This window comes from Coccomyxa subellipsoidea (assembly GCF_000258705.1).
Source record: "Coccomyxa subellipsoidea C-169, whole genome shotgun sequence".
NCBI lineage: Eukaryota > Viridiplantae > Chlorophyta > Trebouxiophyceae > Coccomyxaceae > Coccomyxa > Coccomyxa subellipsoidea.
This window is the reverse complement of record NW_005178035.1, coordinates 948,592-968,110: the sequence shown is the minus strand read 5'-3', so window position 1 is coordinate 968,110 and position 19,519 is coordinate 948,592. Positions and strand designations below refer to the sequence as shown.

Genomic DNA, 19,519 nt, shown 5'->3' with positions numbered 1-19,519 from the left:
CACTAGAAGATGCAAGCCGCCAAGCATCGCTGTGTGAAACCCTCCTTGACCCTTCTCCATGAGCTGATCCAGGGGTATATCGGCAACCCTATTGAGACAAAGGGAAGAGCTCACTCACTCCTGAGCACGCACAGACCTGATATGGTATTCATCCTGTAAGATTGTACGAGACACTGTTCCACCCGCTTGAGCGAGCTTGGCGTGGACTGTGCTTGTGCTCATTCTCTGAGGGACACAGGACTTGCTCTAAGTTAGCTAGAATGAGTGCAATCCTGAGGCGCATCGGCCAGCCTTTGCTACAAAGGAGGCCATCGTCACAGAACACAATACTCAGGGAGCAGAGACGGGGTTTTGCCTCAGGTGACGTACGTTGGATCCCATTGGTTGCAAAGGGAGCCCTATATTCTTTCATTAGATGTAAGCTGGCCAACTGTGGGATGCAGTGCACATCAGGAATGATAAGTATCTCGTGTGCATGCAGAAGAGCATGGGGAGAAGAAGGTCAACTTTTGGCAAGCCCCTACCAATGTTGCGTCCTGGAAAGAGGAGCAGGTTCGCAGTCCCCCTTCATGCACTGTGAAGTGGGCAATCTATCCATTTTAACAAAGACTGGCATTTGATCTGGCTCTTGTGCTTGCAGATTGTTCTGGTAGTTCTTGCTGCTTGGGGACTAGGTATTACAACAGCTATGAAAGCTTTCGGTGGCAAGAAAGAAGAAGCAAAGTGATGCCCAGCCATGTTGTCTATGTGGCACCAGTCCTTCAAATCTGTTCCTGCCTGAAACGGATCGTACCACGCTGGGTGCAGTGCAGTACACTTGAGCAATAATCAGTAATTTATGTAGGGCTGCATTCCACTCATGCCTTGGTGCATGCGGTTCAGTCCTGAGATTCCGGGGAAAGATATGCGGGTGACTGACCTAAAACCACCCGTGATTGTGGAGAGAAAGCTTCAGGCCAGTGATTGCCTCTAGCAGCATCTTCAAATAATCATACTGTAAGCCATTTGCCACACAAGCCTGCCACGTTCAGTGAAGAATTGCCAATGTCAGTGACCCAGGGGAGAATGCCCACATGGAAGTCGATGAAGAATGCACCCTCATGCTCATGATGCAGCAAGAATAGGCACAACTGCAATGGAAGAGTCCCAATTTGTAGTGCCATTAAATACAAAGTTCACCCTAGAGATCTTGCTGGCACATACTGTTTCGAGCTACAAATCATTTGGAGTTGGCAATCACTGCTCGGGAGCGCAATTGAAGCGCCCTCATGGTGGCCCCTCTTACTTGGCCCCTCTTATCTTTGAAAAATTTGTTTGATTGTCAGCACTTCATGAAAGTATACAAGTATCATCTTCAAGACGACTGCTCATCATCTAAGGCATCTCAAGATTCCCAGTCTCCCATATTCTCCCACTGCACATGTTCGTCTGGCTTCTCTTCATGCAGCCGCAGAACCATCTCTCCGGACCAAGACTCCTCTGGCTCCAGTCTGCAAGAAATGCCAAAAACATCAGAAGCAGAAGTTTTTTTTTATGTTTCTCATATCTAGAAAAAGGCCTGTGAAGAACAGCATACAGCCACCACTGCAGACGCCACAGCAGACATGTGGCTTTGGCCAATCCTGCAAGAACAAACCTACCTCACAGGCCGGGCAATTTCGCCGCTGGAGAAGGCGATGAAGTCGTTGAACATGGATGGGTCTGGCAGATCATGATGCGGGTTCCACAGTCCCAAGTCCCTGAAGCCCTCCCGGTGGATGAGCTCTAAATGGTAGCGGTGGTTTCCCGGGTAAATCATGACAGACCCACTCTTTTCGTTGCCCGCGTCTATGTACACTCGATCCATGCGTCTCTCTGCAGCAACCAGTCATATCTCTGTCAAGCATGCAAAGAGATACAAGATGCCCTTACAGACGCAAACTCATGTTGGGGACCCCAAATTGGGGCACAATATTGAACGCTTGGAGGGGAAGCAGGGTAGAGCCATACCGCCAAATGTTGTGCTGTCATCCGTGGACATGTGCAGCCAGGGCTTGTCAGGATTGCTGTCGCAGTCGAGCACCATCTTCCCCGCTAGGCCCTGCGCTTCGGCAGATGCCATCTGGCCGATGCCTACGTGGCTTTGAACAGCTGCTTCAAATGTGAAGGGCTCGTCACCTGCATGCAGAGCATGGATTAGATTGGCGTGCCTATGCTACAAATGCAGCTGTGAGGGAGCAGAGATGCAACCGCCATCACTTCAAAGGGCCACAAACTTTGCCCAGTAGACCAGGGACCAGGTACCAGATACTCAAGATGGCAACCCTTGCCTGTATTGACAATCTCAAGGACACATCGCAGTTGCACTGGCCATGCTTCCTCTGCCTCCTCTATGTCCTCATCAGCATCCTCTTCTTCTTCCTCCTCTTCAGCATTGCCCTTGTCGCCCAATGCCTGTGACAGATGTGCAATGCCAGCCGTCAGAATGCAAGACACCCAATATGAGCATCGATAAAGGGACAACCTGCTGGAAACGATCGAACTTGTACCAATGACCTAGCTAACCAGTACTGCAACAGCATGGTCCCCAGTTTTGAGCGATGCAGGACTTATCACAGCACCCACCTTCCATTTGTTGGGACGGCCACGTCCGCGCTTTGGGGCAGCTGCAGCTTGCGCAGCAGCAGCTGCTGCCAGCTCCTCCTCTGTCGGCTCCCGCTTGCCTCTGGTAATGGGCTTCAGATTGAGATTGTCTGGCAGAATCTCATCTGTGCACATGAGTGAGACCTGCAGCGAAACAGAAGCATGAGTGCTTTGTTTGTCCGCCTTGCAGGACATCCTTGTTGAAAACTTGTGCAGCATGTGCAGACTGCTCATCAATATATCATCTATTGACTCCAGCTTACTCGAACTCAAAGATATTCAAGAGCATTTACAAGAGAAGGAGAAGCACCGTGTAAAAGGCCTGGAAGTGGAAGGGCCATATTGCGTAGGTAGACTCATCCGACTCCGTAGCAAACACAGCAGTGGGCGCTGGGTCTGGGGCATCCAGGCCAGTGACGCCGGTGCCAATGAGGGACCAGTGCATGCGGTTAAGAAGCCCATTGGTGGGAACACTGCTGCTGCCCACGCCGGCATAGGCGGCAATGCCAGATGCTCGACCATACTGCGGGAAAATGAGAGGAACACCACCCCTGCCATGCAGAACAACACGTAGACATGTCACTCTTGACTCCCTGGTACGAGGGCCATTCCAGAAGCCTACTGCAAAGGGAGAATAAGTCAAGCTTGATTGGACAGGGGAGATCGCACAGAATGGGTGATGCGCCATCCATGGGGGTGTCTGGCCGTAGGTGGAGGATGTCGGATCCGTCAGGGCGCTTCCAGGAAACCACATTGGCACCATGCATGTTCACCTGCATATGCACGCGGCATGGACGAGGAATGAGTTATGAATATCATTTTCCAGGAGCACTTCAACATCAGTGGCAGAGACCTTTGTGATTGCAGTAGGCTTCAACGCATTGTTCTCGAGTACAGATGACCTCACCACAGCGCTGTACCCCATGGGATGGTAGAGCAGGGCAGCAGGGCAGCTGTTCTGCCCGATGCCCACCTCAATGCCACCACCACGCTCGTCCTCTATGCTTAAGACCTCCTGGCAGTGCTCTACGTAGGCTACGACTGCGGCCCTGCAGCATAGCCAGAACCCCTTAGAACTGGTTGCATGGCCAGGGACATGCTAATACGCACTGGCTCCCATTGGAGTGCAACTGCAGCCCGCGCATGATAGACTGGCTGCTGATATGCGTACATGGCATCCTGCTCTTCTGGTTCCGGCTCCTCTGCAGGCTCTTCGTCTGGCTCCCTGGTCTCCCTGCGCCGCTCGGGCGTGCGCAGCGGATCGCGCTCAGGGTCAGGAATCTCCTCTGGGCGCGCTGGCCGCCCAGGAGTGGGGGCGCCCTTTCCAGGTGGCACCTGCTCCGGTGGCTCAAACTCGGGCACTGTCCTTGGGGCCGTGCCTAGAGGCAAATGAAAACGATAAGATCAGTACCAGAACAAAAAATGCTACAATCAAAATCTACAGTGTACAAAGGTACTCAACGACGCTCTGCAGTACTGAACACAGATTAAGCACTCCATGCCCGGATACAATTGATGCTGAGTGGTTGCAATTGCATGCAAATAAGGATAGATACGGTACCTGGATCACGCGGAGGTGTGAATTCTGGAGGAGCGGACGGCCCTGAGGGGTCTGTAGGAGGCTGCCATTCTGGGGGCGCCTTTGGCATCACTGCTGCCGGGCTGCTGCTACTGTCTACACGACGTCTGCCCTCCTGCTGGGCCGAAAGTGAGCTGCTCGACAGATTTGCTCCCCAGCTCCCACCGAAGTTGGCTGCCAACCGCTGTGCATCGTTGAAGGCTGGAAAATTTGGGAGAGAAGCCGATGCGTTTTTGCTGCTGCTGCCAGACCGTGGCAGGGTCGCAGCCGAGCCGGCCTTGCAGGGTAATCGGCTTAACAGGCTTCTGTGAGTGTTGCGCGCCCCATGTGAGAGTAACCCAACTGGACGGCCTTGTCTGCCAGCTGGACCTGCACAGCCAGCACAAAATGACCCTCCTACATTGCATTCGCTATCTCAGATACGATGCGCTGCTTACAATCACGATCAAAAGCACGATATCCAGTTGCTGAGCTGTTCACCAGTGCCATATAAGATCTGAAAATTTCCTTCATGCGACAACACACCATCAACATACCCATGTGCATGATAACATCCCTAGCATGACGGGTTTCATCCCAGGCAATCATAATGGTAGCCTCTGCTGTGAAGAGTATGCAGAGCTTTTTGTGCAGAAGTCCACTTGTACTTGTTTCGGACATTACGGATGCCCAAGATACAAGGTCCAGGCGTGAATCACCTGAGATATGACTGCACTGACGCATTGACGCGTAGCAAGGCGAGATGTGTTGCACCTCGACCTGGACAGCTCCCATGCAAGGGCAGGCTCGTTTAGAACAACTTGTCTGTCACCCAGGTCTGCCACACTATCTCAACAAGTTAAAGTTCATAACCAATCAGATGAATGATTGACAACCGGGATGGGGAAGAAGGAAAGGGAGAAAGGGTCCATCATTGAGCCGAAAAGCGCCTACGGTCGATATCCACGTCGAGATTACGGATTGCAAATTTGGTTAATTAACCCGCGGTTAATTAACCCGGCCGGTTAACCCGGAGCGTCGGAGATGAGCTCCCAATTGCTTCAAGTCCCCAAAATTTTCCTCTTCACATTGTGTAGGAGGGCAGTGCACACCTAGAACGCTGTTTAATTGCTACTGCTGGGGTCCCCTCCCTCATTGGGCGTCGAAGCTAGTGAAGGATGGCCACTTGTCTGCTGCCTTGTTCCACTTCGCGGCCAAGCGTTTCTCGGCCTGACCTCGACTTCCGCTCTGCCATTGCGAAATTGCAGACTTTCCATAGGAAAGGGGCCAGAGGTAATATTGGAGCGCTTGTTGCCCTTCAAATGCCACGATTGGTTGGGAGAGCCTGCTGACCACTGAAGCATGGCCTCTGGATGTTCTTTTGTATTAGCAGCTGCATGGAGTTTTTGGTGTTGAAACGTAATATTGAAAGAATTATTAGCACACTGTATGTAATGACAATTTATTTTCGGTGCAGGCACCTACATCTTGTTGGGTGTTCTTTGTTCACTCAGTGTCTTGGAATTCTTATCTAATATTGCCATGCTGATCCGCAGCCACTGTTCGCAATGCACCACTGCGCGCTGTCGCTCAGCAGAAGCTGATGTGGGAAGCCCTTCGTGAGGCTGTCGACGAAGAGATGGAGGCAGATCCCACAGTCTGCTTGATGGGTATGATCTCTACGTGCTTGACTGCTGCTTTTGCCACCTTCCGTGTGATCAGCATACTTAATGCATGCTTGAATCTCTTCACGCATTTTTCCTCAAGAGAATTTTGATATGATCACAGGCGAGGATGTGGGTCACTACGGTGGCTCCTACAAGGTCTCTTATGATCTGCACAAGAAGTATGGAGACCTTCGTTTGCTGGACACCCCCATCTGTGGTGCGATATCTCATGAATTGACAAGATCGATTGTGCCAGCTCCCGCATCTATCTCATTTGCGCTGCGTTTGTTATCAAGCTGATGCGACAAGTGTGGCATGCAGAGAACGGCTTCATGGGCATGGGCATTGGAGCTGCAATGACTGGTCTCAGGGTGATCATTGAGGGAATGAACATGGGTTTTCTGTTGCTGGCGTACAACCAGATCTCCAACAATGCTGGCATGCTTCATTATACGTCTGGCGGACAGTACAAGGTGAGACCTCGCGGCACAATCTGATCAGACCAAGATGCAGCATCGTGCGCTGGCCATTGCTCTAAAATTTTGAAGTGTTGCTCACGTTTTGCAGGTTTCAGACAGGTATGCCAACTGCGGGAAGCTGCCACAGAATGTGCTGACTACATGTCAATGTGCAGGTGCCCGTCGTGATCAGAGGGCCTGGTGGTGTGGGGCGGCAGCTGGGTGCGGAGCACAGTCAGCGCCTGGAGTCGTACTTCCAGTCCATCCCAGGCGTGCAGCTGGTGGCCTGCTCAACAGTTGCCAATGCCAAGGCTCTCTTAAAATCGGCAATCCGCTCCGACAATCCTATCATCTTCTTTGAGCACGTCCTACTGTACAACGTTAAGGGTGCGGAGCTTCCCCTCTTAATGACCACACTGACTGCCAGGAATGTCTTCCCAGATTCAGCATACAATGGAGGGCGCAACGCAAATTTCTGTGTATGAATGCTTAAATGTGTGGAGTGTGCAAGTCAAGCATCCTGCACCGTCTGTGCATCTAGTCTGACATGCAGTTTGGTGTGGGGACAGGGGAGACAAAGGAGGGGTACTACCAGCCCTTGGAAAGGGCTGAGCTGGTCAGGAGCGGCAAGGACGTGACCATCCTGTGCTACTCGCGCATGCGCTATGTCGTCATGCAGGCAGTGCAGCAGCTGGAGAAAATGGGCTATGACCCCGAGGTGAGTATCATTGATGAAATTGGAAAGAGTGCACAGGCTTTCTCTCATGCAGATAGGGTTGTCAGATGTTGTGTATAGCATGGGCAAAACGGCTTGCTTTGTAATGGTTTGTCTTGCATCAGGTGATCGACCTCATCAGCTTGAAACCTTTTGACATGGAGACCATCAGCAACAGCATCAAGAAGACCCGCAATGCAATCATTGTAGAGGAATGCATGAAGACTGGAGGAATTGGTGCCTCCCTGTCGGCCATCATCAACGAGTCCCTCTTCGATGAGCTCGACCACCAGGCAAGATTCAGTAATGCTCTCTGGTGTTTGCATTCCTATGCATCTGCTCCATCAAACGTCACTGGCATCATTCAGCTGAAGTTACCCACGTGGTGCAGGTCGTGCGCCTGAGCTCACAGGATGTCCCCACGGCGTACGCATATGAGCTCGAGGCAGCCACCATTGTCCAGCCTGAACAAGTGATTGAGGCTGTCCAGCGTGTTGTTGGCGCTGCTGTCCCTGCATAAATTCCGGTTCCTGCACAGGTTACACACTGATCTTTTCCATGCTCGCTCAATAACAGGTCCATAAGCCGCAGCAGGTCTTGCCAGACCAGCAAGGTGTCATCTGGCACGGTCCACTGAGAGGGCCTTGAGGGGAACTTTGGTGTGGCATAAAGAAACGCTACTGGGAACACCATAACTCTGGTGCAAATGTTGCCATTCTCACGCTTTCCAAAATGCACTTGCCTGTATGGTGAGTGCTTGTGCAGCGTCAGCACCGTTCTCTTGCTGTCCTTTGCGTGCCCTGTAGCTGCAGGGCTGGCTCCAGAGAATTTGCGGGTTTTTAAGAAAAAATCCGAGAGGAGAGAGAGGAGACACTGTATTATGCTTTTCATGAGGGAAGTAATTGTGGTTCTGTATAAGCACTTTTAGTGTCCATCTTCACTCTTCCACAGCGCCAGCTGTGAGCTCGTGACTTGGGTTGCAACCGCTGTGCTGGGTAGCTGAGCTGCGCCTGCAGGATGCAGTGACTTCATTGACAGATCGGCCATTGCAATGCTTGAGGGTTGTCCAGAGAGCTGATGTAAATTTCTATATGTATTGACAAACACTCGGAGTCTAGACTGATTGGGTGCCAGTCGTGTCAAACAAAATTGGGCATGGCACCTTGGTGACCGGGCTAAGTCAGAGCCAACACCAGCTCTGCAAAAGAAATGCAAGTGTCAAGAATGTGAGTCCCCGAGCGTGATCACAGCGATGTGACACGCCACTGGCACTTACTTAGCGATCATGATGCAGTATTATGGCATGAGATCATCTTCTTGATCATGAGCACGGCGCTGTGCGGCAGGCATGCAACTGGCAGCCACGATGGCTAGGACCCTAGCAGGTACACCAGTGCATGCACACCGCTGCAGCTGCCATTGGCAGCCGGCCACAGTAGCTGCCGCAGCTGTGGCAGTGCCGGCGGCGGCCGGCGGCCGGCTCCGGTGGCACCTGCAGGTGTGTACTATTGTAGTACACTGTTGGCAACGTAACTCTGTGCACATGCAGGTCCTCCGGATCCATCCAGCTAACAAAGCTAATTTTTTAAATTCCAATGTCGAACTTCATCGGTCTGTCGTTAATCCGCCCATCTCAGATTGAGACTACTAGCCTAGAGGAGCACCTGCAGGCTGAGAAAGGTGGGAGCGTCGTGTTATGGTCTGCCCAAATGTAAATCGAGCTGCAAAACAGGGCTGGGGAGCTCGAAAAAATGGCAAATCCACAGATAGATGAGATACCAGGAGCTACTCAGGCAGTGCCTACGTGCGGACCACTCTAGTTTGCACACTCAGTGATTGAAAACCATGAAATTATAAAACCCTGCAGAGGTCGATGCACCATGCACAAAGTCCAGCATCGCGCGCAAATTCAGGAAAGAGGCTCAAGATTCAGACTACAGCTTGCCTTTGTCCACCTCATCAAGTTCATCTACGATCTCTTGCAAAACTCATAAAAATGGTGGCCGTTTCTGCGTCCGGCTCACAGGTCCTGGGGCAGCAATCCAGGTGCGCCATAGATGCCGGGGCTCAAGCTTCAGTCGCTAAACACTATGCCCCTGCTTGTTTGTGTGGCATGTGTTAGTGCGCCATTTTTCATGACTATGTGTTGATGAGATTAGGCTTTGGGTCTTGCTCAACTTGTTCGCCGTGCACGACGCCCCATCAAGCCTTTCGCTTCAATCCTGCCCACCGCCGCGACATCGCATCGCAGGACGTTTGTACTGCATTTTAAATGCTGTGTATTTTCGTAATTGGTGGGCGCGCGCAAGCTTTGCACGTGCTGAATTTTGACTTGTCATCAACCTTATCGCTAAGGACTTCTTTTGTTTGTGCAGGAAGCTGGGAACCGGAGTCGGGGCTCTTCGGCTGCCAGTGAAGAGGAGCAGATCAGGTGGGCAAGTGCAGACCTGCGAGTTTGGATGATCTGCGAAGTAGAGTGACTGCATTAAAATTGATGCTGATATTTATGGCCTGTTGCCTGACCTGATTCCAGACCATGGATGATCATGGATTGCCTGCTTTTCTAATTCTTTTTAGAAGGATCTCATGGCAAAATGTGATCTTGATGCTGCAGTTCGTCTTGGTCAGCCAGTACTTGCGCGCTCCTTCAAGACCCGCGAGGGTGGTATCACAGAGAAGGGAATTGACGGCAGCGATGAAATGACGCAGAAGTACCAGGAGATTGCAAGTGACCTGAAGGTACAGCACAAGCCCCGGAAGAATGTACTGCGTGCAACGGCGGCACCTAGCTAAACAAAATGTGGTGGGCTGTTACAGTACGCAGAGGCCAGTACGCCAGAGAATGGTGGGACCTGATGTACAATGCTTCTGGTCGCAGGAAAAGTGGGAGGAGACAGAGGAGAAGCCTGCTGTCGTTGCCATCACTGTGTCAGCTTTTATTGCTATCTGGGCTGCATCCGGAGTCGTGGATGCTGTGGACAAGCTGCCAATCATCGGAGGCCTTTTGGAGTTTGTTGGACTCCTGGTGACAGGATGGTTTGCCTACAGATACCTTATCTTTGGCCCTGACAGGTACGTGTCGTGGTTCACCTTTCAATGCAACTCGCATACTTCCTGGCCGAAGTGTGCTTTCTGAAGATGTGAGTTCAGGGTGTTTGAGTGGTGCTCTAAATTGCGCAGGGAGGAGCTTAAGAGCAACATTGAGTCTTTCCTGAAGAAGGTGACTGGCAAGAGCCAGGTGTGAAGAGATGGTGCTGGGTTGATATTTCCTCCTGCTACAAAGCTCATGCTGAGCCACAAAGTGATGATTTCCCATGGGAGAGACGAGAGCAAGACTGTTGAGAGTCTAGAGACTAGTCACTAGACCAATTTTTGTTGAGAAACTGAAGTGAGGAGTGCTCTATTTGATGTGAGCATAAACCCTGACCCAGGCTATCAGCCTAGTCTGTAGAAGGTCGACCTTCTGACGGTCAGCCAATCAGACGTCAGCCAGTATCACATGTTCCATGCCTGCAACATCAAATATGACACTATCATGACATAATGTGCATCCTCATATACAGTATATCCCAGGACTCTTTAAACACACGGTCAGTCCTCACAAGCTCAGTGAGGAGCTTAGCTCACGGTCAACACACTGCTTTACTGTGACAGAGAGGAAGCCCTGGTCGCTTGTCTATCTTTCTCTACACAAGCTGGCGAAGCACACGTTGGACACTCTCCTTCATGCCCTCACTCGGCAAATCAGTAGTCACATGGATTTCCTGGACGAGTCTTCCTGTGCGGACAACAAGATTGTAGCCATCCTTCACAACTTCCTTACTGATCCACAGTTCCAGATCCTGGCTGACAGCCCTCTTCTCCTCCACCTGCAGAATGTTCATGTCAGCAGTCAATGGACACACAAAACTGTCCCCATCGTCAGCATCTTGACATCAACATCAATTTCGGCCTTAGTTTGCAGCACAATCCAAAGTGGAATTTGCTGCAAACCTGTCGACCAATGTCAACGCCCTCAACCCCAGGCTCCGCCGCAAGGGCAGCACACAAGTCCTCGATTGCCGCAGGAAGGTTGGCAGGCACCGAAGTCACACTGCTGGTGTCCAGCGGCAGCAGCCCATCTAGATTCTCCAACAGAGGATCACCCTCCATTTGCTGCAGGCAGCTCATACAGCATGAGGCACGTGGACGGCCTTAAAAGAGGGACAACATCAATGAGCAGCCACGCAAAAAGGGGCATATGGCGCAGCTCTCACCTTTAAGGACAAGTTGATGTGAAGCTTCTCCTTATCCACCTTAATTACCTTGCAGTTGACGAGGCTGCCTGGCTGGACGACGTCCTCAGGCGTCATTATCTTGTCCCATGACAGCTCTGATATGTGGATCAAGCCCTGGACACACCGGGACATGTGTGAGCCAGTCTCTGAAGGTGCATGGATAACATGCCCCACAATCCTGCAAAAACTGACGGCTTGCAGCCCCCACGTTGACGAGCACTCCAACATGCTCAGACTCCTCACCACGGCACCATGCAGGTTTCCATCTGGAGAGCGGAGAGAGACGAAAGCGCCATAGTCTGTCGTGCGGGTAACAATGCCCTCCACAACGTCGCCAGTCTGCAAGCTGGCTGCCAGCTGCTCCACCATTGTGGCCTGTTCACTCAGCACGAGTTGTCTGCTGGGAATGTTGACCTGCATGGGCACACATTACGGTCGAAATGGTTGAATTTTGCATGTGGCTACACACCAGCTTGGAAAGGAACCCATCTCGAGAGCGCTGGCCTTGTATAGTCGCCATCAGCACACACCTGGATGACCTTTGCAGACACAGCCTGTCCCACAAGGCCTTCAAGGTCTTGCATGGAAAAATCAGTCTTTGGAAGACGTCCTGGGTCTAATCTGGACATGGGTATGAACCCCCGCAAGCCGTTCACATCCACCACGACCCCACCACGATTCACTGCGGTGATTTTCCCCGTCCACGTCGTGCCGTTTTTCTGCATCTCAAGCACATTCTCCCAGGCGGGAGAGATGGCCGGCTTTTCATTTGCTGAGTCGGTGGCAACCTGCAGCGATACCACATGGTCATCACCACTACCCTGCTCCAGCTATATTACTACATGCTCATTTTGTTGGAGGACTCCTGTCCAAAAAGGGAGGTCAGACACCCACCTCCTGCAGCTTTCCTGTTGCCACAGCTGGTGCACACCAACGCCTCTGGCACCTAGCAGGTCGTACCACGAGGTCAGCTATTCAAGCATTTGTTAAGGATCACATCCCGAAGTCGTGCTCATCCACGCAAGTGTAAGGCAACCCCCAGCAGGACACTCACCTTTCCTTTGTGACCGTGACTGAGAACTTCCTCCTTTGGAGCAAGCAACATTTTCCCTGCGTTAAAGACAACGTTCATATAATCTTGCTTGCTTCCTGTTCTAGTTCCTAGTAACTCTGAAAACTGTTCGGAAGCTGACGGACGACGGCTCAGTTTGCATACCCAACCAGCAGAGTGCCTTTGAATTGGCAGTGCTGAAAAATGGATCATACAACAGCGCTGAACATTGCTTGGAGCCGCTGCTAGGAGGTCCATCGATGCAGATTAGGAGGTCTAGCAATGGGACCACGTCACTGAGCTATTTCCACCACCTTTCTAAAGGTGTTTGCTGCGATGACCTTGATCACAAAACGGAAACTCAATATCGGTAAATACTTCTTAGCAAAGCAACTGCACAAGCAAACGGATTCATGATCAGCAGTATTCTGTGATCAAGCCAGGAGGAGTGACGTCACTGCGAGGTCATGACGGTGCCCATGCAAAGCGAACAAGAACGCTGTAAACGGTCTAACTCCGGAAACTATGCAAAGATGAAAGAAACCTCTGATGAGGACGCCGCCTCTGGAGCAGGTAAAAGCGCTGCCCTCAATGCGCCCCTGCGCAGGCGCAGGAAGGTTAATGCACTGAAACTTCTCGCCTTCCCTGCCCTCCCAGAGTCCTTGCGGGACAATGAATACATCACAAAATACTACAGAGTCAATTATAACAGGAAACAGACCATCAGATCCCTGTTCGGGCTCCACAACGAGACGGGAAATATCTGGACCCACTTCCTTGGTGCGCCCAAACTTAGGGCCCCCTCCTGATCCTAATTATGAATCTAATGCGGAGTAGTGTTTGTACTTGATGTATTAAAATCATCCACGTAGCATCTGCATTCTCTCGTGCCCACCATAGTGGAGCTGAGGCTGAAGTTGTAGCTGGAGTTCCTGCAGGCTTCGTGCTCTTCGCTGTGCTGACCTTTGTGACGATCTATGCCCAGCCAGCACCGTTGAAACTTGGTGCTCAAAAGCTGGTTCAGCTTGAGGAGAGGGTCTTATTAGCAGGACGCCTGGGCTGGCAGGTGAGCACCTTCCCTTATCGCAGGAGGAGACAAGACGTGCCCCTCAGTTCTATGCATCATAAGGAATGCATCTCCGTTTCTTTCAGGAAGTTTTGAGAGCAGAGCAACACGTCGAGGCCAGCCTCCGTGCCACTGGAGGACACCTACTGGAGGATCTGAAGGCCCTGGAAAATAGGTAACGTCAATATCTCTGGTTGATCATTGATCCATGACATCAAGTGGAGCGGCATGTTCCATCCCAGTGAGCCAACATGTGATGGTGATGATGATACAGAGCCATAGCATATGGAGTGGAGGGGCTGCGAGGGGCAGAGGGACGCTATGCAGAGCTCTTGGCTATTCTGTCGGACAGCCAATGGCCAACGCCGCGGTGGCCGGTATATGTCTTCTTGGCAGGCGCTATGGTGACTCGTCTGCTCTCATGCAGTTATCAAGGGATTTTGAATCCCTTGATAACTCCTTCACCCCATCTTTGTTCCTTCTGTATGGTTTGTAGCTTTGCTTCGCGACAATCAAGCAATGATTGGCCTTTCATCAGGGTGTCGCAAATTTATGGAAAGATGCACACAATCTGCCCTCCAGTACTGTGCAAGTTTGACCTGCAAATCCCCTTCATGGCAAGGAATGTCTGAGAGGTGTACTTGCTGCAGATTTGCTTGTGGACTTCCGCCTTCTGCCATGGCGTGTGCTGCCTGAGGGGCGCTGCAGAGGTGGGAAAGTGCAGAACAGAGATGGAAAGAAGCTTGTCTAGATGTCTGTGTCTCATCGGATAAATGTGGCTTAACAGTACACTTTGCAATGCAGACCATCTGGAAATATGATTATGGGGGAATTGTAGCGCTCATTGTTGCAAGTTTCATTCCTCCGATTTGGTTTGGCTTTCTCTGCGAGCCTGCTCTCCGCAATTTCTACTTGATCAGCACATGCATTATGGGTAAGCCCTGGGCCTGTCTTTTTGTTTTCGTGTACATTTGCTCTGATCTGTCAGGCTGGCAAAGAGTGGATGTTCATTGTAAGATTTGATCTGCAGGTGTCTTCACTCTGTGCGTGACACTCCTGCCATTCTTTCAGACAGTGCGATTCAGAGCCTTCCGTGCTACTCTCTTTGCCGCCCTTGGCTTGTGGGGCATTGCGCCGAGCGTGCACATGTTGTTGCTGCATGGCTCGGAACCTGCAGTGCAGACTGCCTTCTGGCACAATCTGACCATGGGTGCCATCTACCTGGTGAGCATCTTTTGCCTTAATTCAGCAACTCAGTGTCTTTTGTAAGGTAGTGAAGCCACGGTGCAGTGCATCCATGTCCTTGTCATGCACTCAGGGCGAGAGGCTGTTCTGCGCAGTTGGGAGCGGTGCTGTTCGCATTGAGGGTGCCGGAGCGCTGGAAGCCAGGAGCCTTTGATCTCTTCTTCTCCAGCCATCAGCTGTTCCATGTGTGCGTGGTCACTGCCGCTTTGGTGCACTACAAAGGCATAAATGTCATGTTGGCGTGGCGGGATGGTGCAGGTGGCTGTAATGGTTAGTCAAGGAATTTAACTTTTGCTCCTTGATGGAGTCGGAATCATGGTGTTGTCATAGTTGTCTGCATAGATGTTATAGGGTAGCACAAAACGGATGCTTTCCAGTGGCCCTCCTGGCTTCGTGTGATTGATTCAAATGAATAGCTCAATGCAGGCTGATGTCAACAGATTGCATTCTGTGAACTGATCAGCTTCTTTTGAGGAATTTTATGCGATATCACATCGATGCCGTATGTGCCCCAAGCTGTTTCTACTTGTGCGTGCCTGGTCTAAGATGTCGAATCAGGTGGATGCACTAATCTCGGACAATTGAGTCTTACAGCCAATATATTATTGTTATTATTACACGCTTTTCCTGCCAGAAGCAAGCTGCCAATATATTTGCTTGGTCAAATAGAGGAATATAAATACCCTGAATTGAGAGCTGCGCACAAATCATGATCAAGGACATACAAGATATTACTTGCAGTGTTCATATGGATGTAGGTCAACTGAAATGCCAGCCAGCCCACCTTTGTCATGCGAGATGACAGTGCCTTCAAATTGGAAAGGAGACAAGGCACAGCAATTCATGTAGCATGCTGCCAGCTGCTGAGCACAGTTGGGCTGTACAGTGCCTTCAAGTTTGCTCCAGTGTTAGAAAGGCACTGCTTCCTTATGACATAATCTAACATACGACAGATAATCATTGCACTTTTGTCTGAAACGATTGCAATCCTTCCACAAGTACCTAAAGCTTTCAGCAGTATTCACTTCTCACCAGTACGAGGCACCGTGCTATCCACCCTGCTGGGTAAACGTGGACACCGTTACTGCCCACCCATTCTGCCACGCATTAGGTCATCCTGATGGCAAGGGAGGTAAGGGATGGGGCTCCGGTGATGCAGAGCGTGTGCTCGTTTGCCAGGTGCAGCATGCAGATGAAGCAGACATGCACCGAGAGATCCTTGATGAGGCTTTCGCTGGCGCCCACCAGCGCATCTTCCATGACATCCTGCGGGAGGATCAAGCTCATTAGTAGAGGAAAGGAATAATTCGCCATTCTGGCAGGTGATCGACATCCAGAGCGCAGTGCTGGGTGACTCACTCCTACATGTTAGCATGGGCATAGAGCGTTCTGCTGCAATGTATGCACCTGGAAGGCGAACTCAGCGGACTGGTCTTCTGAGGACTGCCTGCTCTGCAGTGCGCTCCACAGGGCCTCCTTGAGGGCGCGCACATCAACCTGCATGCCTTGATGTTTATAATGCAGCCGATATGCAAATGCCTCCTTCTCATTGCCAACACAACTGTGTCCATCCTCTTCAATTGGCCATGAATGTGTACCTGTTTGCTGGCCTGAGCGTAGCTAATGGCGACCCTCTCCACTTTGCGAGGAGCACCCACCAGGCCATCTGGACCCTCATCTGCTCCTTCAGCCCACTCCACCTCGGCTTGCCCTACACCGCAGCTTTCCATCATAAGAACGCATACATCCACACGTTTTGGAGTACTGTGAGGATATGCGAAGGCTTGGGATCACTAGTGTTGAGCATCTGCTCAAGCGCACAGAAGCTTGCTGCCATGCAGGCAAGTTTGGGCTGGAGCTCACAGATGCTGTCACCATTGCCTCCTCCAAATGTGTCATCGTCATCATTATTGAAGTCGTGCTCCATCCACATGTCCTGGCGTGCTGAACTTGCAGCGTCCTCAGCTGCCCCAGGTGCAGACGACCGCAGCACTGCGTTTGAGTTGGGCCGCAGGAAGAGCTGCATGAGGGCGCTTGCCTGCATGAAAGGAAGACTCTCAGACGGCTTGCTGCAGGTGCATGACCGATGACCATTACTTGTTCATCGCCGCCCAGACAGCTCCTAGTGACAAGGGAAAGTGCAGGGATGTGGGCACATGTCTTGCATGCGCACTTGGTAGTGGTGGTCTTCCGGCAGCAGGGTGTCTGCTTTGGCACGCACAGTCTTCAGCCTGATGGTATGCGGCGCTGCCTGTCGCAATTTGCCTTCTGGCACTGCGCCGAGCGCCTCAAAGTCCACCAGACAGCTTACTTTGCGCCTGCGGGAAGGTAATGCTCAGCCCCTCTAGCAATATGAATACCTCATTGCTGATGAAACACAGGGACACGCATGCCAGCAAGAGGCAGAGTAACTGGTTTGCTCACTTGGATGGGGCTTTGACAGTCGCTTCGGGCGAGTCATCAGCAGCTGCAGTCGGCTTGACGGCTGCGCGGGTACGGTAGCGCCAATGCGAAGCACCCGCCCACGCCAGACCAGCGTCCACACTCGCGCCCGCGCTGCCCAGCAGGTGGTGCATGGCTGCCTCGCTGAGACTGAGCTGCTCACTTGCCTGCAGACAGGGCAAGTCCAATCCTTGATCCGCTGCTGCTGACACAGCCCACATCCTGCCACAAGACAAATAGTGCAAGAAAGGATGATGTGAAGTCACGCCGGGAGCCTGCCTGCGATGAGCTGGGCTCCTGCTCCTTCGTGAAAGGCATCACCCCTGGCCCAGCATCATCTGCTTCCTCATCAAACCCATCAGGCGCGCCGAAATCTGCAAGGCAGAAGATGCTTTGCTGTTGTTTGGGATATTCAGCAAGAGGAAAATTCCTGCAACATATAGCGAACATTGGATGTGCATCAGTCATCTAGAGCGGGTGATGCACCTCCATCATCATCTGAGAAGTCCGCCGCTGGGAAGTGCCCATCATCACCGAAAACATTGGTGTCCTCGTTGATCTGCTGCACTGGGCTCCCCTCCGTCTCTGCTTCTGGGTGCATTGACTCGCTCTCAGCTCTGCCATCTTGAGGCTCTGGCGTGAAGTCACCCATTCTGGATGCTCCTGAAAAGCCTGGGACACCTGAATATGCAAAGCCACAAATTCACAAGTGAACAGGACGTCTCCCTTTGAACATGCCACAGCTGAAGAAGAAGTTGCAAATAGAGAACCCCATGAGCAGAGGCACTCACTGGCAATCAGGGCAGCATATTCGGCAGTCGCGGCAGCGTCCGGCTCTGGTGGCGGAGACGCCAGCTGAGCTGTCAGCGCAGTCAGCCCAGGTGTGATGACAGCGCTGGAGGCACCTGCCAGTGCGGCCTGAGCTTGGGCCTGTAGCGGTCCCAGGCACACCTGCAGATGCCACATCCGTTGATAACTCACTGGCAACGATGCGTTGAGGCATTGACAATCGATTGTCAGCAGGGCTTCAAAAGGCATCACGTACCGTACAGTCAGATGTAAGAGCTGTGGCACTCTGGAAGCTCCTCTCCAGCAACCCGCAGGAGTCAAACATGAGCTCCAGGCCTCTGATGACACTGAGGTTGTTCAGCAGGAGACCTGCATGTTATCTTCCTCATTGCATCATTGCTGGAAATGGAAGCAATGCCACTTGCAGAGGCAAGGCACATTCACCATCCTAGACCCAGGACTTGGGATTTCATTATGCGCACCTCGGGCCCCGCCTTCGTCAAATTGCGCAGATGTGCGCCGGAACAAAGGATCCATGGCAAAGGTCAGGTCAAACTTTTTGACGTTGAGGGCCTCAAAGGATGACTCCAGGGTCGAGCTCGGGCTGCTGTGCTTTGTCTCCTTGGCAGGTCTTGCAGAGATCTCATCCCCTTCTGCAGATCCTGTTGTCGCTTCATCTGCAAGGGTAGCCAGTGCGTGGAGTCTTCGAGCCTTCTTTCATTCCAAAGTTTCCTTGCACGGATACAGTGGCTGTAATTCGGCTGATGCGTGCGTCTTAGTGAGATTGCTATGAAGCTGCGCACCTTGCACAGGCGCATTGGCTGACCGTGACAAGCCTGACAAGGTCTGGAATGCAATTGTGTGCACCGAATCAACGCGGCTGCCATAGATCTTCACGCTGGCATCCAGAGTGACACTGGCGCGCTGAAAGTTTGTCGACTCCCCATCTTCTTGCGAGGGCTGCAAAGCATGTTAGCAGTTTGAATGGCACACACCTTCTGATGAAAGAGAAAGTGAAACATAATGATGCATTGCAAGTCAGTATCTTGCCTGTATCAGGTCGCTCAGGTGGTCGATCAACGGAAGGCTCCATGTGTTCTTTGCAGTGATTTTGTTTTCGCTTGCAAGCTTCAGACAATTGTCAAAGAGGGCGTGGAGTTGGGCATGTTCAAGGCCCCCGGATCCTCCAGTTTGGGTTCCACTCCTACCAGAAAGCACAGCCACAACGTGACTCAGTTGGACTCTTCGATTCAGCTGAGAGTAATCACAAGACTGGCCTGTGCAATTTTTCGGGTATTGTAACAACAATCTCTGCCTATACCTGTTCGCGGTGCCTTGCTGCAAAAGTGGTGCTTGAAGCTGTATCTCCTGCATTACCACAGTCCATTCAAAGATTGCAGATGCAAAGGACAATAAATTGCTATTCTGCAGTGATTGGGCTTCCAAGACAAATTGCTTGACCTTTTGTGCCCACACTCCTGCAGATATAATTCTAAAGACAGAATTATTACTATTTAAGAACACACCTGTTGGCTTTCTTTGGTTCCCGCACGCGAGTGAAGAGTGCGTTGCTCCTGCAGGTTTGTGATGTCTTCCATTTTAGGGACTGACTTTTTTTAAATTCAAGAG

General features: G+C 51.6%; 7 protein-coding genes across 7 annotated transcripts; 4 read left to right on the top strand and 3 right to left on the bottom strand.

Moving 5' to 3' along the window:
- Window positions 1-128: 128 nt before the first annotated feature.
- Window positions 129-1,014, top strand: COCSUDRAFT_53518 (hypothetical protein). The gene is made up of 3 exons (XM_005647624.1): window positions 129-360; window positions 482-552; window positions 641-1,014. Exons 1-3 carry the CDS (start codon window positions 261-263, stop codon window positions 725-727), a joined length of 258 nt encoding a protein of 85 aa, XP_005647681.1. The 5' UTR covers window positions 129-260; the 3' UTR covers window positions 728-1,014.
- Window positions 1,015-1,148: 134 nt separating this feature from the next.
- Window positions 1,149-4,339, bottom strand: COCSUDRAFT_66177 (hypothetical protein). Its single transcript, XM_005647623.1, has 10 exons — window positions 4,184-4,339; window positions 3,794-4,001; window positions 3,530-3,671; window positions 3,292-3,395; window positions 2,933-3,173; window positions 2,605-2,766; window positions 2,310-2,433; window positions 1,990-2,157; window positions 1,641-1,854; window positions 1,149-1,490 (listed from the first exon to the last, which is right to left on the bottom strand). The coding sequence occupies exons 1-10, from the start codon at window positions 4,269-4,271 to the stop codon at window positions 1,385-1,387; spliced, it is 1,557 nt and encodes a 518-aa protein (XP_005647680.1). The 5' UTR covers window positions 4,272-4,339; the 3' UTR covers window positions 1,149-1,384.
- A 906-nt stretch (window positions 4,340-5,245) lies between these two features.
- COCSUDRAFT_53517 (hypothetical protein) lies at window positions 5,246-8,123 on the top strand. Its single transcript, XM_005647622.1, has 8 exons — window positions 5,246-5,473; window positions 5,737-5,850; window positions 5,969-6,064; window positions 6,169-6,320; window positions 6,482-6,692; window positions 6,875-7,023; window positions 7,146-7,313; window positions 7,412-8,123. The coding sequence occupies exons 1-8, from the start codon at window positions 5,359-5,361 to the stop codon at window positions 7,538-7,540; spliced, it is 1,134 nt and encodes a 377-aa protein (XP_005647679.1). The 5' UTR covers window positions 5,246-5,358; the 3' UTR covers window positions 7,541-8,123.
- Window positions 8,124-9,016: 893 nt separating this feature from the next.
- Window positions 9,017-10,264, top strand: COCSUDRAFT_42072 (hypothetical protein; the record flags this gene model as incomplete). The annotated part of the gene is made up of 5 exons (XM_005647621.1): window positions 9,017-9,066; window positions 9,396-9,451; window positions 9,653-9,759; window positions 9,899-10,092; window positions 10,201-10,264. The coding sequence occupies 5 exons, from the start codon at window positions 9,017-9,019 to the stop codon at window positions 10,262-10,264; spliced, it is 471 nt and encodes a 156-aa protein (XP_005647678.1).
- Window positions 10,265-10,706: 442 nt separating this feature from the next.
- On the bottom strand, window positions 10,707-12,043 carry COCSUDRAFT_15553 (nucleic acid-binding protein; the record flags this gene model as incomplete). The annotated part of the gene is made up of 5 exons (XM_005647620.1): window positions 10,707-10,889; window positions 11,014-11,175; window positions 11,277-11,411; window positions 11,544-11,711; window positions 11,828-12,043. Coding segments are annotated over 5 exons (864 nt in total), but the record flags the coding sequence as incomplete, so codon positions are not given.
- Window positions 12,044-12,876: 833 nt separating this feature from the next.
- Window positions 12,877-14,934, top strand: COCSUDRAFT_29119 (HlyIII-domain-containing protein; the record flags this gene model as incomplete). The annotated part of the gene is made up of 8 exons (XM_005647619.1): window positions 12,877-13,128; window positions 13,287-13,414; window positions 13,501-13,589; window positions 13,689-13,818; window positions 14,065-14,124; window positions 14,219-14,348; window positions 14,445-14,638; window positions 14,755-14,934. Exons 1-8 carry the CDS (start codon window positions 12,882-12,884, stop codon window positions 14,932-14,934), a joined length of 1,158 nt encoding a protein of 385 aa, XP_005647676.1. The 5' UTR covers window positions 12,877-12,881.
- An 832-nt stretch (window positions 14,935-15,766) lies between these two features.
- On the bottom strand, window positions 15,767-19,488 carry COCSUDRAFT_42070 (barren-domain-containing protein; the record flags this gene model as incomplete). Its single annotated transcript, XM_005647618.1, has 13 exons — window positions 15,767-15,925; window positions 16,067-16,156; window positions 16,258-16,370; window positions 16,535-16,697; window positions 16,833-16,977; window positions 17,084-17,268; window positions 17,321-17,475; window positions 17,588-17,782; window positions 17,893-18,052; window positions 18,147-18,259; window positions 18,373-18,567; window positions 18,694-18,850; window positions 19,417-19,488. 13 exons carry the CDS (start codon window positions 19,486-19,488, stop codon window positions 15,767-15,769), a joined length of 1,902 nt encoding a protein of 633 aa, XP_005647675.1.
- Between the last annotated feature and the right edge of the window lie 31 nt (window positions 19,489-19,519).